Source organism: Odocoileus virginianus, chromosome 28, assembly GCF_023699985.2.
Source record: "Odocoileus virginianus isolate 20LAN1187 ecotype Illinois chromosome 28, Ovbor_1.2, whole genome shotgun sequence".
Taxonomy (NCBI): Eukaryota; Metazoa; Chordata; class Mammalia; order Artiodactyla; family Cervidae; genus Odocoileus; species Odocoileus virginianus.
This window is the reverse complement of record NC_069701.1, coordinates 24,505,376-24,521,327: the sequence shown is the minus strand read 5'-3', so window position 1 is coordinate 24,521,327 and position 15,952 is coordinate 24,505,376. Positions and strand designations below refer to the sequence as shown.

General features: G+C 43.1%; 1 protein-coding gene across 1 annotated transcript; it reads left to right on the top strand.

Annotated features, from left to right (window-relative positions):
* Positions 1-13,887: 13,887 nt before the first annotated feature.
* On the top strand, positions 13,888-14,619 carry LOC139031823 (myosin light polypeptide 6). The gene has a single exon (XM_070457340.1). It carries the CDS (start codon positions 13,922-13,924, stop codon positions 14,375-14,377), a length of 456 nt encoding a protein of 151 aa, XP_070313441.1. The 5' UTR covers positions 13,888-13,921; the 3' UTR covers positions 14,378-14,619.
* The last annotated feature ends 1,333 nt before the right edge of the window (positions 14,620-15,952 follow it).

Genomic DNA, 15,952 nt, shown 5'->3' with positions numbered 1-15,952 from the left:
TAAACTAGGAACGTCCCTGTGCAAATAGATTTCAGCTCTAACCCCACCCTGACCCTCACTCCTAGGAGTGCCCAGGCCCAAAGTTCAAGGTCAGAGACTTGCCGTAAGGGCTACACCAGACAGGATCGGACCCAGGAGAGTGGGCTTGGCCCTTACCAGTCCCGGAATCAGGCAAAAAGAGTTGTAAAACCCTCCCTTAACACCAGGAAGTCTGGGAGCCAGTATCTAGCGGCAGAGATGGAGATGCCAACAAGCAGAGCGCAGGAGGTGGGGGACCAGAAATGAGAGAGCGAACAGGAAGAAGGAGCCCGCTAGGGTGTGTAAGGTATGAAGCTGAGACACCTGAGGAAGAGCTCAGCTACCAGTAGCTAACTCAGCCCTTAAATTATACCATACACAGTGCCCAGATGTACATTCATTCCATTCATTCTTACAAGTCAGTGAGGTGGGCATGATCCATCTGGGAAGGCTGACCACATATGCTGGTTTGCCTGGGACAACCCCAGGAGACACCTGCTTCCCTAGAATGCATAATGGACAGCTCTGAGGTCAGTAACACCCAAAAGACATTGGGCCTGAGAGAAGGCAGATTAAGGGTGGAAAAGACATTGGAATAATGAGCTGATATCACCAGGAAGACAGCTGCTCGTGTCCCAGGGACTAGAGGGAAAGATAAAGTTGGATACAAAGGAGCCAAGAAAGCAGCTGAGCTCACTTGATGCTACACAGGAGGAGTACGTGGATGTCAGCAGGGGAAGGAAGGAACTGACCACCACGCCTCCAGAGGGCTTCCCAGGTGGCGCTAGTGGTAAAGAAACTGCCTGCCAGTGCAGGAGACATTAGAGACCCGGGTTTAATCCCTGGGTCGGGAAAATCCCCTGGAGGAGGGCTTGGCAACCCATTCCAGTATTCATGCCTGGAGAATCCCAAGGACAGAGGAGCTTGGTGGGCTACAGTCCGTGGTGTCGCAAAGAGCTGGACATGACTGAAGCGACTTAGCACACACACAGGCCTCCAGGGGTGCTATCCAGACCTCAGCAGTGTGGAATCGCTAGCTTTCCATTGCAGACAGAGCGAAGCCAAGGAATAAGACTCATTACCACTCATTTTACGTGCCCCTCTGGAGATGTGTTTTTGTCCCTTGGGAGATCACGCTCGTCTGTGGCTGGAACCCTCAGAGAGGCACAGGACTATCTCCTGTCGGGGGCATGGCTCCTGAGCTGCTGGGAGCCGGGCCAGTCCTGAGACAGTCTTTGTCTTGTCCTCCTTCCTTCCTGTGAATTCAACCTGAGATCCCTGTTCAAGGGGCCAGGACGGCAGTGAGGACGCTCCGACCCCACTGGGTCTGTGTTCCTCCCTTGCTCCCGTCGGGGAGCTGACAGTCATCTCCTTGCTTCCTTGCTTAGGGGAGTGACGAAAGAGGATATTCCTTTCACTCACCTACACAAGCTTCCTACCTTTGGTTCACCTTCCTGTTATCTGGCCCCCCTCAGATACCTGCTCAAAACCAGCAGGGTGTGAGTAGTGGTATCTAAAGGAAATCAGGAGGGAGGGGATGAGCTATGGAATCACACACTAAAGCAAAAGAGCCTTAGTTCTCACTGTAGGTAGTGATTAAATTAAATTTTTTAAAATTTTAAATAATTTTAAATTTTTTATTTATTTATTTTTTAATTTCTGGCATATGAGGTCTTAGACCCTTGACCAGGGATCAAACCCATGCCCCCTACAGTGGGAGCACGAGTTTTAACCACTGGGACATCAGGAGGTCCCATGGATAGACCTATAATTGGTCAAAAATGTTCACCATGACACTCTGTTATATTTTAAATGGATAACCAACAAGGACCTACTATATAACACAGGGAACTCTGCTCAATGTTAAATGGCAGCCTGGACGGGAAGGAGTTTGGGGGAGAATGGATACAGCTATATGTTATGGCTGAGTCCCTTTGATGTTCAGCTAAAACTATCACAACATTGTTAATCAGCTATATCCCAATACAAAATAAGAATTTTTTTTTTAATGTTCACTATAGTTTAGTATTGAGTGAGTGAAAGACACTCAGTTGTGTCTTTGCAAGCCCATGGACTATAGCCCAGCAGGCTCCTCTGTCCGTGGGATTCTCCAGGCAAGAATACTGGCATGGGTAGCCATTCCCCTGATGCTGGCAGTTCATGGCTTTTTGTCCATCAATCACCAGTTCCTATTGCTAGCAAGTTTCTTTGGCCATCCACAGAGATTTTTGGGTGGTCAGTTATTTGTTTGGATCCTTCCAGATAGGGCAACGAGTATCCTTTCTGGTATTGTGGAGGGACCCAGGGACTTGAGTTCTTAAGAAAGTCTGTGAGAACAGACCATGAAGAAAAGCATCAGGCGGCAGAAACTTCACATTTCCCTGTACACACACAAGCATCATTATTCAAATACATTTTTCCCCTCCCACTTCTGTCTCACTAAACAGAGAATAGCACAATTTTTGTGATAGAATCAAAGCTCAGGCCCTTGATTAATGGGGTAGGAGTTGAGATATTAAAAGAAATACAGATTATTCAACATTTTAAAAATTCATTTTCTTTTTCCTTTGGCCACACCCATGTAGGATCTTGGTTTCCCCACCAGGGATCAAACCCACACCCCTGCGGTGGAAACATGCATTCTTAACCATGGACCACAAGGGAAGTCCCTAAAGATTCTATTTCACTTAGGCCTTTTTATTGAGAGGCCAAGAGTAGTGAAAAGAACATGGGCTTTGCAGCAGAGCCACCTCTGTCTCAGCTGCTTCTCTGAACCTCAGTTCTCTCCTCTGTAAAATGTGGACAATAACATCTGCCTTGCAGGGGAGTTGTAAGAATTTAAAATTATGCATATAAAAAGTGTGTGGCCATATTAAATAAGTTTGGTGGATGAGCTTATATATAGCATTAGGAACAGATACTGACTACAACTGTTAGAAACCAATGGCCATTATACATGTGAAAAAAATACAGGCAGCAGAGGATCAGAGACCTTAAAAAGTGTTGGTGGACAATGAGGTAGCATCTCACGCCGGTCAGAGTGGCTGCCATCAAAAAGTCTACAAACAGTAAATGCTGGAGAGGGTGCGGAGAAAAGGGAACCCTCTTACACTGTTGGTGGGAATGCAAACTCATACAGTCACTATGGAGAACAGTGTGAAGACTCCTTAAAAAACTGGAAATAGAACTGTCACATGACCCAGCAATCCCACTGCTGGGCATACACACCGAGGAAACCAGAATTGAAAGAGACACGTGCACCCCAATGTTCATCGCAGCACTGTTTATAATAGCCAGGACATGGAAGCAGCCTAGATGTCCATCAGCACACAAATGGATAAGAAAGCTGTGGTACATATACACCATGGAATATTACTCAGCCATTAAAAAGAACACATTTGAATCAGTTCTAATGAGGTGGATGAAACTGGAGCCTATTATACAGAGCGAAGTAAGTCAGAAAGAAAAACACCAATACAGTATATTAACACATATATATGGAATTTAGAAAAATGGTAACGATGACCCTATATGTGAGACAGCAAAGAGACACAGAATAGACTATTTGACTCTGTGGGAGAAGGTGAGGGTGGGATGATTTGAGAGAATAGCACTCAAAGTAAAGTGCCATGAAAATGAAAGTTGCAAAAATCTTAAGAAGAGTTGCTTTTAAACTTCTTCCAGCCAACGCAATCAAAAAATAGATAAATAAGGTGGCTGTGTATCCAAAAAAGATTTTGTTTCTCAATAAAAGACAGTTTTGGGAACTTCCTTGCATTGTTGGTGGGAATGCAGATTGATAATAGCTACTATGGATAACACTATGGATATCCCTAAAAAAAAAAAAAGAAAAGAAAAGAAAACAAACTAGGAATAAAATTACCATATGACCTAACAATCCCACTACTGGGTATATGCTCTGAGGAAACCATAACTGAAAAAGACACATGTACCCCAATGTTCATTGTAGCACTATATTGCTAAGACATGGAAGCAACCTGGACGTCCATTGACAGATGAATGGATAAAGAAGTTGTATATATACACAATAGAATATTACTCAGCCATAAAAAGGAACACATTTGAATCAGTTCTAATGGGGCAGATGAACCTAGAACTTAACGATACAGTGTGAAGTAAGTCAGAAAGAGAAAAATATCATATATTAATGCATATATGAGCTTCCCAAGTGGTGCTAGTGGTGAAGAACCCATCTGCCAATTGCAAGAGATACAGACAGGTTTGTTTCCTGGGTCAGGAAGATCCCCTAGAGAAGGGCATGGCAACCCAGTCCAATATTCTTGCCTGGAGAATCCCAGGGACAGAGGAGCCTAGTGGGCTAGAGTCCATGGGCTCACAAAGAGTCAGACACGACTGAAGCAACTTAGCACACATGGAATCTAGAAAGATGGGACTGATAAAACTATCTGCAGGGCAGCAATGGAGACACAGACTCAGAGAACAGACTTGCAGATACGGTGGGGAAGTGGGGCAAATTGAGAGAGTAGCACTGAAGCATACACATTTCCATATGTAAAATTACACAGCCAGTGGAAATTTGCTATGTGACACAGGAGCTCAAATCTGGTGCTCTGTGACAACCTAGAGGGCTGGGAGGGGGGATCAAGAGGGTGGGGACATAGGCATGCCTATGGCTGATTCATGTTGGTATATGGCAGAAACCAGTGCAATATTGTAGAGCAATTATTCTCCAATTAAAAATAAATTTACATAAAAAATTAAAAGAAATAAATCCAAAACATAAACAAATAAAAGACAATAGTTTGAAAGCTCTTGGCAAAGAAAGCCCCAGAATTGATAAGACTGGTCAAAGGGAGGGTCTTCAGTCTCCTCAAGACTCAATGGCCTTAAGAATGGGCTTTTGAGACCACTAACAGTGAAACAAGGGGGAAGCCCTGCTCTCAAACCATCAACCAGTGGCAGCAGATATATATAAGGAGACAGACTGCAGGAGGGAGGGAGCAGATTGGGGAAGTGGTTAAATTATTATGGTCTCCCAGGACTTCCCTGGTGGTCCAGTAGATAAGAATCTGCCTGCCAACTCAGGGAACACAGGTTCGATCCCTAGTCCAGGAAGATTCCACATGTCATGAGGCAACTAAACCTGTGTACCATGATCACTGAGCTCATGCTCTGGAGCCTGTGCTCCGCAACAAGAGAATCCAACACAATGAGAAGGCTGTGCACCATGACGAAAAGTAGCTTCCGTCTGATGCAACTAGAGAAAGCCTGTGTGCAGCAATGAAGACCCAGCACAGCAAAAAATAACTAACTAAATAAATAATTTAAAAAGCATTATGGCCTCCCAAAGTCACTTTGATCAAGGGAGAAAATAAAAAAGGAATATATAAAAGGCAGCCTCCCGTAGTCTGCTCATCCAAGCTGAGGACAACTTTCGGTTGCTCTAATATCTGAAAGTAACAATTCATTCCTTTATTCATTTAATCAACACTTTTTGAATGGCAGCTATGCGCCAGGCGTGGGGCTCTGTGCTGAGGATGTACTGATGAGCGAGAGGGGCATGGCCCTAATCTCAAAGAAGTCACAGTTGAATGGGAAAGAGATGTGTAGAGATATAATTCCATCTCAAAGAGTCCTAGGAGAAGTTATTGTTGTTTATTTGCTAAGTTATGTCCAACTTGTTTGCGACCCATGGACTGTAACCTGCCAGGCTCCTCTGTCCATGGGAATATCCAGGCAAGAATACTAGAGTGGGTTGCCATTTCCTCCTCCAGGAAATCTGCCCCACCCAGGGATCGAAGCCAAGTCTGCTGAGATGGCAGGCAGATTCTTTGCCACTGAGTCGCAAGGGAAGCTCTAGGAGAAGAGATACAGCTTATACAGGTATGTTCATACTCCTAAGTGTGAACATACTCCTACGGTGGCACTGACAAAGGATCAAATAACTCCGGAAGAGCTGAGAGGGTTCACGGTACATCATATGAGAAGCAGTTGTGAACTATAGCTGGGTGTGGGCCAAGTGGAGAAGAACAAAAAACTGGGACCTGCAGAGTGCCTGGACACCAGTGTGTGCAACATGACGAAGCAGGAAAAAATGTGGTCTGTTCAAGAAATGGCGCGTAAACAATTCTGTTAGCTGGAGAGCAGGCCTGCACAGTGAGGTGTTCCAGAAGATACGACCACAGTCCTTTGTGGTGAAATAACCTTTAAACGTCAGTGTTAAGGGTTTGGGATCTTGTTCTTTGGACAGCTGGATGTAAAGAAAAGGTTTTCAAAAAGGATTGAGAGGTGATCAGATTTATGTTCTTAGAGGAGAAATGGCCGTTTTAAAGGCCTGGTGGACATCTGATTTTTGGATCAGATGGAATAGACCCACTTCTCCCTATTCTACTTGGTGGTGGTGGTGGTTTAGTCACTAAGTTGTGTCCGACACTTGCGACTCCATGGACTATAGCCCACCAGGCTCCTCTGTCCATGGGATTCTCCAGGCAAGAGCACTGGAGTGGGTTGCCATTTCCTTCTCCAGGGAATCTTCCCAACCCAGGGAAGATTGATCCTGGGTCTCCTTCATTGCAGGCAGATTCTTTACCGACTGAGCTACCAGGAGGCAGCCACACCTACTGCTAAGTGCTAAAAACCCTGGGCCTTAAACACACAGCACCATAAGAAAACTCTGAAAAAGTAGAGGGAAGAAGGAAGATTAGCTAGGAACCTCGAGATCTGGGATTAGACAGAGCAGTGATTTGTCCAGGTTTCCTTTTATTCTGGACTGGGTACTGGAGAAGCCTGTGGTCCAGAAGCACAGACAGAAAAGAGAAGGAAAGGGGGGAAAAAACACCAAGAAAAGCTGGCTATTTAAGTAAAGGATCAAGAAAAGGGTAGCCTATGCAAACCAAGTGAAAGTGTTAGTTGCTCAGTCGCGTCCGATTCTTTGGGACCCCATGGACTGTAGCCCACCAGGCTCCTCTGTCCATGAGATTCTCCGGGCAAGAATACTGGAGTGGGTTGCCATTCCCTTCTCCAAGGGAACTTCCCCACCCAGAGACTGAACCCAGGTCTCCTGTATTAAAGGTGGATTCTTTACCGTCTGAGCCACCAGGAAAGCCCCCACATACTGTATGGTTCCATCTAAATAACATTCTCAAAATGGCAAAATTATAGAGGTGGCGAGGAAATGAATAGTGACCAGGGGTTAGGGATTGTGTAGGGGGGTAGGAAGGTGACTCTCTAGGAATAACATGAGAGGGAGGTCTCTATGATGATGGAAGAGTTTTGTGTTTTGACGATGGTGGTGTTTACATGAATCAGCACATGTGGAAACAGCAACATAGAACCATTCATACTGGGTTGGCCCAAAAGTTTGTTTGGGTTTATCCATACCATCTTACAATACATACTGTACTAATGCCAGGTTTCTGCTTTTGATATTGAGCTATAGTTATATTAAAAGGAACCATTGGGGGAAACTGGGTCAATTTCCTCCTTGAACTATTTTTGTAATTTCCTGTGTGTGTGTGTGTGTATATATATACATGAAAGTGAAAGTTGCTCAGTTGTGTTTGACTCTTTGCAACTCATTGGACTATAAAGTCCTTGGCATTCTCCAGGCCAGAATAGTGGAGTGGGTAGCCTTTCCCTTCTCCAGGGGATCTTCCCAACCCAGGGATCGAACCCAGGTCTCTAGCACTGCAGGTAGATTCTTTACCAGCTGAACCACAAGGGAAGTCCATATATAATTACTTTATAGAAAGTTTTGTAAAATGGAAAAAAAAGCAACTCTGTCAACTTTTAAGTTCTTTCTAGTAGTTCTCAGTTTGCTAATTCTGGAAACGAGATGGTATGACTACCTTCTTAAAAAACTATTTATATATTTATTTGGGTATGTTAGGTCTTAGTTGCAAGCACACAGGATCTTTAATTGTAGCATGGGGGATCTCAGTTCCCTGGCCAGGGGTTGAACCTGGGCCCCCTGCACTGGGAGCGTAGAGTCTTAGCCACTGGACCACCAGGGAAGTCCCATGAATTTACCTTTTAATATAAATCTTTTCTTTTGAGAATATGCTGTGGAGTGTCAAGGTCAGCTGTCCATGCTAATTCAAGTTAACATATAACTTGCCTTGTTCATAATTTTGGCATTAATTCCTTTAATTCCAAATGGTTCCAGCTCTTTTTATCTAACACTTTTGTCTGTACCACTTCACAGCTAGGAGATTATACTCCTCCCCATTCCAAAGACGAGAACATTTAAGCTTATAGAAGAAAAAAGGCATGTACTGAATCACATGATGATGGTGCTAGAAAGAGAAGATATCAACTGTTCCCCAGGGCCACTCCAAATATACGGAGATCAGATTCCTTTCTTCTCAGCCCCTGGGGTGACTGTGGGATGCCTTCCTGCCTTCCACCGCTACTCTCTTAAATCTATACTTGGGAATACAGTTTTACTGATCATTGTGAAATGAGAGGAATGAAACAGGGAGAACAGGTTGGACAAAGGAAAATTGGAAGTTGGATTTAGAAATCAGAAGCATGTGACTTCAAGCTTTTTTGAAAACAAGAATTGGAAGGTCTTTTAGGGAAAAGTTTACTAGTAAGATTAAAGGAAGCCTGGATTAAAAAAAACTAGTCTCATACAATAAAAACTGGAGATGTTCTTGCTACCCTTAGATGCCCATGGCAGCAAAGGCAGGCCCCACATCTGGACAAACTCTCTTTTATCTCCTTTGGCCCAGAAATAGCTTCACCCTACAGCTTCCCCACAAAACTCTTCCCTATGGGTGTCAGACCCCTAGTTCCTAGCATACTGTTGGCATTCCTTGTAAAGTATGTAAAGGACAGGTAGGAATTGTGTTCGATAATGAAATTTCGGGGACAGTCCTAATCCTAGTGCTTCTGAGAAGCTCTCACGTTAGTTTCATCTTCTGGCTGTACCTTGTGGCATGTGGAATCTTCTCGCCCCAACCAGGGTTTGAGCCCACAGCCTGTGTATTGTAATCTCGAAGTCTTAAGCACTAAACCACCAGAGAAATCCCAGAGAAACTCTTATTTTAAACCCAAGTCTTCCCCTTTTCAGAATCAAATATTTAAATGCTCACCATATGCTAAAATGTGCTCTAACAACTTCTGTTGATTGAGCCCTGTTTCTAAACCTTTCCCCCCACTTTCCTGTGTTTCCCCCCTGTGTTGTAGGGGGCGGATATGCCCAGACATCTCTGGGAAAAAGAAAAAGAGTAAAACAGACAATTCATCAGTTTCTTTAAAGTCTTTGTGTTTCCTTCTCAAGTCCTTCAAGTCTTAGGCTTCCCTTGTGGCTCAGCTGGTAAAGAATCCGCCTGCAGTGTGGGAGACCTGGGTTCAGTCCCTGGGTTGGGAAGATTCTCTGGAGAAGGGAAAGGCTACCCACTCCAGTGTTCTATATTCTGTATCCATTCCAGTATTCTTTCATCTATGTATTGCACGGAATGAAATTGAAGACACAAATGTACATGCATGCTCAGTCTCTCAGCCAAGTCCGACTCTTCACAACCCCAAGGACTGTAGCCTGCCAGGCTCCCTCTATCCACAGGATTTCCCAGGTAAGAATACTGAAGTGCGTTGCCATGTCTTCCTCCAGGGAATCTTCCCAACCCAGGGATCGAATTTGAGTCTCCTGAGTCTCCTGCATTGGCAGGTGGGTTCTTTACCACTGCGTCACATGGGAAGCCCAAAAGACACACAGACACAGAAGCCTCAAAATTAAAAAATATAATCAGGTTGAAAACAGATGAACTATGAATAAATATTCAGTCTGGTTAACTAACAAATATTTTAAAAGTCAAATATGAAATTCCTTATAAAAACTTCTAACAAAGCAATCTTAAGGATACCTGGATCATGAATTAACACTCTTACTGTACCTATATAAGTAATTAGACACAATCCAATGAGACCAGCTTTAGGTTATGATCAAGAATAGTCTTTCTTTAGGGCTATTTTTGATCAAAGCATAGGAGGCTGTAGAAAAAAATGTTATCCTTCAGTGGAAAATTACATATTGTTTAGAGGACTCCCTTCCAGGTTATCTGATTTTAGCCTATAGTTAATTTAATTTACAGTTCTGCAAATTTTAAATAACTATTTAGAAAGAAATCAGCTTTGTCTCCATTTGAAATTTCACAACATTCTTTTATTCATATAAATATGAGGGTTTTTTTTTTCATTTACTTTTTCTTGGAACTAGCTATAACATCTTATTTTGCTTGGATTTTCAGTCTTTAACACATTCTCATTTTAATATCAACATTGCTTATTTTATTATCTGTATAAGAGGTATAAATTTACTTTTTCCTGAAAATTGTCTTTTAATGTATATAAACAATTACCATGTAAGGCAGAACAATATGTACTACATAAAATTACAAGTACTATACTATGCTTGGGCTTCTCAGGTGGCGCTAGTGGTTCAGAACACGCCTCCTATGCAGGGGACATAAGTGACGTAGCTTCAATCCCTGGGTTGGGAAGATCCCCTGGAGAAGTGAATGGCAACCCACTCCAATATTCTTGCCTGGAGAAACCCATGGAAAGAGGAAACTAGAAGGCTACAGTCCATAGGGTCGCAAAGAGTAGGATATGACTGACGTGATTTAGCAGGCACACATCCATAATTTGACAGGAGGAATATCGGCTTCTGATTATAGAGGAAAACAATAGAATGAGAAAGACTAGATATCTCTTCAAGAAAATTAGAGATACCAAGGGAATATTTCATGCAAAGATGGGCGCAATAAAGGACAGAAATAAAGGACCTAACAGAAACAGAAGAGATTAAGAAGAGGTGGCAAGAATATACAGAAGAACTGTACAAAAAAGATCCTCACGACTCAGATAATCACGATGGTGTGATCACTCACCTAGAGCCAGACATCCTGGAATGTGAAGTCAAGTGGGCCTCAGGAAACATCACTATGAACAAAGCTAGTGGAGGTGATGGAATTCCAGTTGAGCTATTTCAGATCCTAAAAGATGAGGCTGTGAAAGTGCTGCACTCAATATGTCAGCAAATTTAGAAAACTCAGCAGTGGCCACAGGACTGGAAAAGGTGAGTTTTCATTTCAATCCCAAAGAAAGGCAATTCCAAAGAATGCTCAAGTTACCACACAATTGCACTCATCTCACACGCTAGCCAAGGAATGCTCAAAATTCTCCAAGCCAGACTTCAACAGTATGTGAACCGTGAACTTCCAGATGTTCGAGTTAGATTTAGAAAAGGCAGAGGAATCAGAGATCAAATTGCCAATATCCGTTGGATCATCGAAAATGCAAGAGAGTTCCAGAAAAACATCTACTTCTGCTTTATTGACTATGCCAAAGCCTTTGACTGTGTGAATCACAACAAACTGTGGAAAATTCCTCAAGAGATGGGAATACCAGTCCACCCTACCTGCCTCCTGAGAAATCTGTTGGCAGGTCAAGAAGCAACAGTTAAAACTGGACATGGAACAACAGACTGGTTCCAAATAGGGAAAGGAGTACATCAAGGGTATATATTGTCACCCTGCTTATTTAACTTATATGCAGAGTACATCATGAGAAATGCTGAACTGGATGAAGCACAAGCTGGAATCAAGATTACCGGGAGAAATATCAATAACCTCAGATATGCAGATGACACCACCATTATGGCAGAAAGCAAAGAAGAACTGAAGAGCCTCTTGAAGAAAGTTAAAGAGGAGAGTGAAAAAGTTGGCTTAAATATTCAGAAAACTAAGATCATGGCATCTGGTCCCATCACTTCATGGAAAATAGCTGGGGAAACAATGGAAACAGTGACAGACTATTTTTTGGGGCCCCAAAATCACTGCAGATGGTGGCTGCAGCCATTAAATTAAAAGACGCTTGCTCCTTGGAAGAAAAGTTATGACCAACATAGACAGCATATTAAAAAGCAGAGACATTACTTTGCCAACAAAGGTCCATCTAGTCAAAGCTATGGGTTTTCCAGTAGTCATGTATGAATGTGAGAGTTGGGCTATAAAGAAAGCTGAGCACTGAAGAATTGATGCTTTTGAACTGCAGTGTTGGAGAAGACTCTTGAGAGTCCCTTGAACTGCAAGGAGATCCAACCAGTCCATCCTAAAGGAGATCAATCCTGAGTGTTTACTGGAAGGACTGATTCTGAAGCTTCAGATTCAATACTTTGGCCACCTGATGTGAAGAACTGACTCATTTGAAAAGACCCTGATGCTGGGAAAGACTGAAGGCGGGAGAAGAAGGGGACGACAGAGAATGAAATGGTTGCATGGCATCACTGACTCGGTGGACATGAGTTTGATCAAGCTCCAGGAGTTGGTGATGGACACGGAGGCCTGGCGTGCTGTGGTTCATGGGGTTGCAAAGAGTGAGACACAACTGAGTGACTGAAATGAACTGAACTGAACTGAGAGAAAACAGGTATGTTTTCATAGAGCAGGTGGTAGTAATAGGCTTCCCTGACAGCTCAGCAGGTAAAGAATCCACTGGCAATGCAGGAGACAGGGGTTCAATCCCTGGGTAAGGAAGATCCCCTGGAGAAAGAAATGGCAATCCACTCCAGTATTCTTACCTGAACTATCCCATGGAAAGAGGACCCTGCCAGGCTATAGTCCATCGGGTCTCAAAAAGTCATACAAAATTAAGCATGCCCATGGTAGTAATACTTGGCTTTAAGGGTGAGTAAAATTTTAAGACTGAGAACTGGAAGAATAAACAAAATGACTAGTAATCCTAAGGGGCTCTCCTGACCCAAATCTTATGAGTCAGGACCCAGCACCCTTGGCTCCCAAGGAAAGGCCAGACTCAATTTTGTGAGATTCACGTAGGAGCAATACCCAATTTGTAAACAATATCAGGGAACCTCCTTTTATATCTGACCTGGCAAGGCTTACAGTCCCACTGCTCAGCTGATGAAAGACACCTGGCAAGACCAGGAGTGTGAAGCATGATGTAACTGGGACAAGTGACTTATCAGTTCAAAGCACTGTGTCTTGAAATGAGTATCAGAGCCTATTTCCTGTATGTCAGATAGAACTACACCACAGCTTAGACAAATTCCCCACACCATACTGCCTCCGTAGGCCATGGGTGTAGTTGTATGGATGGATCTAATCGCATCTTACTCCTGGAGTCAAATTAGCTCCATTAATGACTTTTAACCCATACATTTCCATTTTGACAATAGTAAAGAGGAAGAGGTAGGTAAGAAGCTCAGAAAATGTAACAGGATTTAAGGTAGGGTTAGCAGAGCATTAACTAAGTCTCTGGCTATTATTGTTTATCAGTGTTCTTCATAAATGGATTTTCCAGCAAGAGTCAATAAGTTTAGACTTACTATAGATTTACCATTACTTGCTGCAAATGTTATAGTATAAGCCACTTAGACTATATTAGTCTCCTAGACTAACAACAAATACCTCCACAGTTTTCAGAAACCCATGTCTAGCTAAACCGTACTTCCAATTGTGTTGGCTCAAACTGCAATCTCATTCTACTTCAAACTGTTTTTCCCCTTCATCTTCTATCTCAGTCTCAACCTGTTTCTTGCCTTCTGTCTATGTGGTCCCCCCTCCCAGTCTCAGCTGTTTTGTTTTTTCTGTTGTTGTTGCTGTTTGTTATTTTAAATTATTTTTTATTAATTTTTATTTTATATTGGACTACAGCAAAGAGTCAAATATGACTGAGCGACTAAGCACGTAATGATTTACAATGTTGTGTTACTTTCAGGTGTATAGCAAAGTGATTCAGTTAAACATATACATATATTTATTCTTTTTCTAATTCTTTTCCCATTTAGGTTTTTAAGGAACATTGAGCAGAGTTCTTTATGCAATACAGTAAGTCCTTGTTGGTTATCTATTTTAAATACAGTCTGCCTGGAAAAGGTCCCGCAGAGCCGAGCGTCAAGATGTGTGACTTCACCGAGGATCAGACCGCAGAGTTCAAGGAGGCCTTCCAGCTGTTTGACCGAACGGGGGATGGCAAGATCCTGTACAGTCAGTGTGGGGACGTGATGAGGGCCCTGGGCCAGAATCCCACCAACGCCGAGGTGCTCAAAGTCCTGGGGAACCCCAAGAGTGATGAGATGAACGTGAAGGTACTGGACTTTGAGCACTTCCTGCCCATGCTGCAGACTGTGGCCAAGAACAAGGACCAGGGCACCTACGAGGACTATGTGGAAGGCCTTCGGGTGTTTGACAAGGAAGGGAATGGCACCGTCATGGGCGCTGAGATCCGGCACGTTCTTGTCACACTGGGTGAGAAGATGACAGAGGAAGAAGTAGAGATGCTGGTGGCAGGGCATGAGGACAGCAACGGTTGTATCAACTACGAAGCGTTTGTGAGGCATATCCTGTCGGGGTGACGGGCCCGTGGGGCGGAGCTTGTCCGCATGGTGCTGAATGGCTGAGGATGTCCCCAGTGTGCGTGGACACTGCACCGTCCTTGTGGGAGACTGTATGTAGCCTGGAGGCTTCCTAGGCTCTCTTGTCACAGTATTTTCCCCAGATTCTCTCTCTTGGATATGTCTGCCATCAGCATTCACCAAATAAACTTGTTCTCTGCTCTAAAAAAAAAAAAAAAAAAAAAAATAAATAAATAAATAAATACAGTCTGCCTGTGTGCATGCTAAATCACTTCAGTCATATCTAACTCTTTTCAACCCTATGACCTATAGCCCAGCAGGTTCCTCTGTCCATGGGATTCTCCAGGCAAGAATACTGGTTTGGGTTGAAATTTCCTCCTTCAGATCTTCCCAACCCAGGGATCGAACCTGAGTCTCTTATGTCTCCTGCATTAGCAGGCAGGTTCTTTACCACTAGCGCCACCTGGGAAGTCCTTAAATAGAGTACATCTGTCCTTTAAATTTCTTTTGTTTTAGAAAAATTTTCTAGTTGTATTGCCTTTGTTTTCTTCCTTTTAAAAAATTTATTTTACCACTGCAATGATGTAAAGTAATTAGCCTCCAACTAATAAAAATAAATGGAAAAAAAAATAAATAAAAGTCATGTTACAATCCAAAAAAAAAAAAATTTTATTTTATATTGGAGTGTAGCCGATTAACAATGTTGTGACAATTTCTGGTGGACAGCAAAGGGTCTCAGCCATACACATACACGTATCCATTCTCCCCCAAACTCCTTTCCCATGCTTTTTGTCTTTTTACAGAGCAGGGGTCACAGGCAGAAAGGCCCTTGTCTACCATCCCTGACGCAAGTTACTGGTAAGAAAAGAACAAAGAGTTAACTTACGTGAAAAAAGACTCATGAGGCTGAACCCTTAAAGACTGAACTGTGTGACAGTCAGGTTTTATGTGTAGGCTATAAAGTCTCAATAGTGACAGGAAGAGATGTGTTGTTGGTCATCTCAATGGCGATTGCTTTGAGTTCCTTAGAGAAAACACACGATCCATCTGGGGAAACAGGGTAAGACATGTTCCTCCTCCAGCTGAACTGCAATTCAGTCTTGCCAGTGTGATAAGGTGGCCAAATCCTGTGAGAGGAGGGTACCTGCAGTTCTAAACTAGGAAGGATTTCAAGGTAGACATCATCTCATCCTTGGGTTGAGCTATAAACAAGGTGTGCTAATTTACAACTTCAACGGCACACCCATCCATTTGGCAACTGGGCAAACTCTCTTTCCTTGATTCTCCACCTCAAAAAAAAAAAAAAATTGGCTTTAGTGGTAAGAAGGCTCATAGGAGGATGCAACAATGAATACAGTCAAATACCCAAAGCTTCCCTGGTGGCTCAGCTGGTAAAGAATCCGCCTAGAGAATTCCATGGACTGTATATCCATGGGGTCTTAAAGAGCTGGACATGACTGAGTGACTTTCACTTCACTTCAAATAAAGGTAAATGTCATCATAATTCTGGGACTTAGGAAACCTTTTCTCTTAGGCATTAATACAAAAAGTCAAATGGAACATCTGAACTATCCC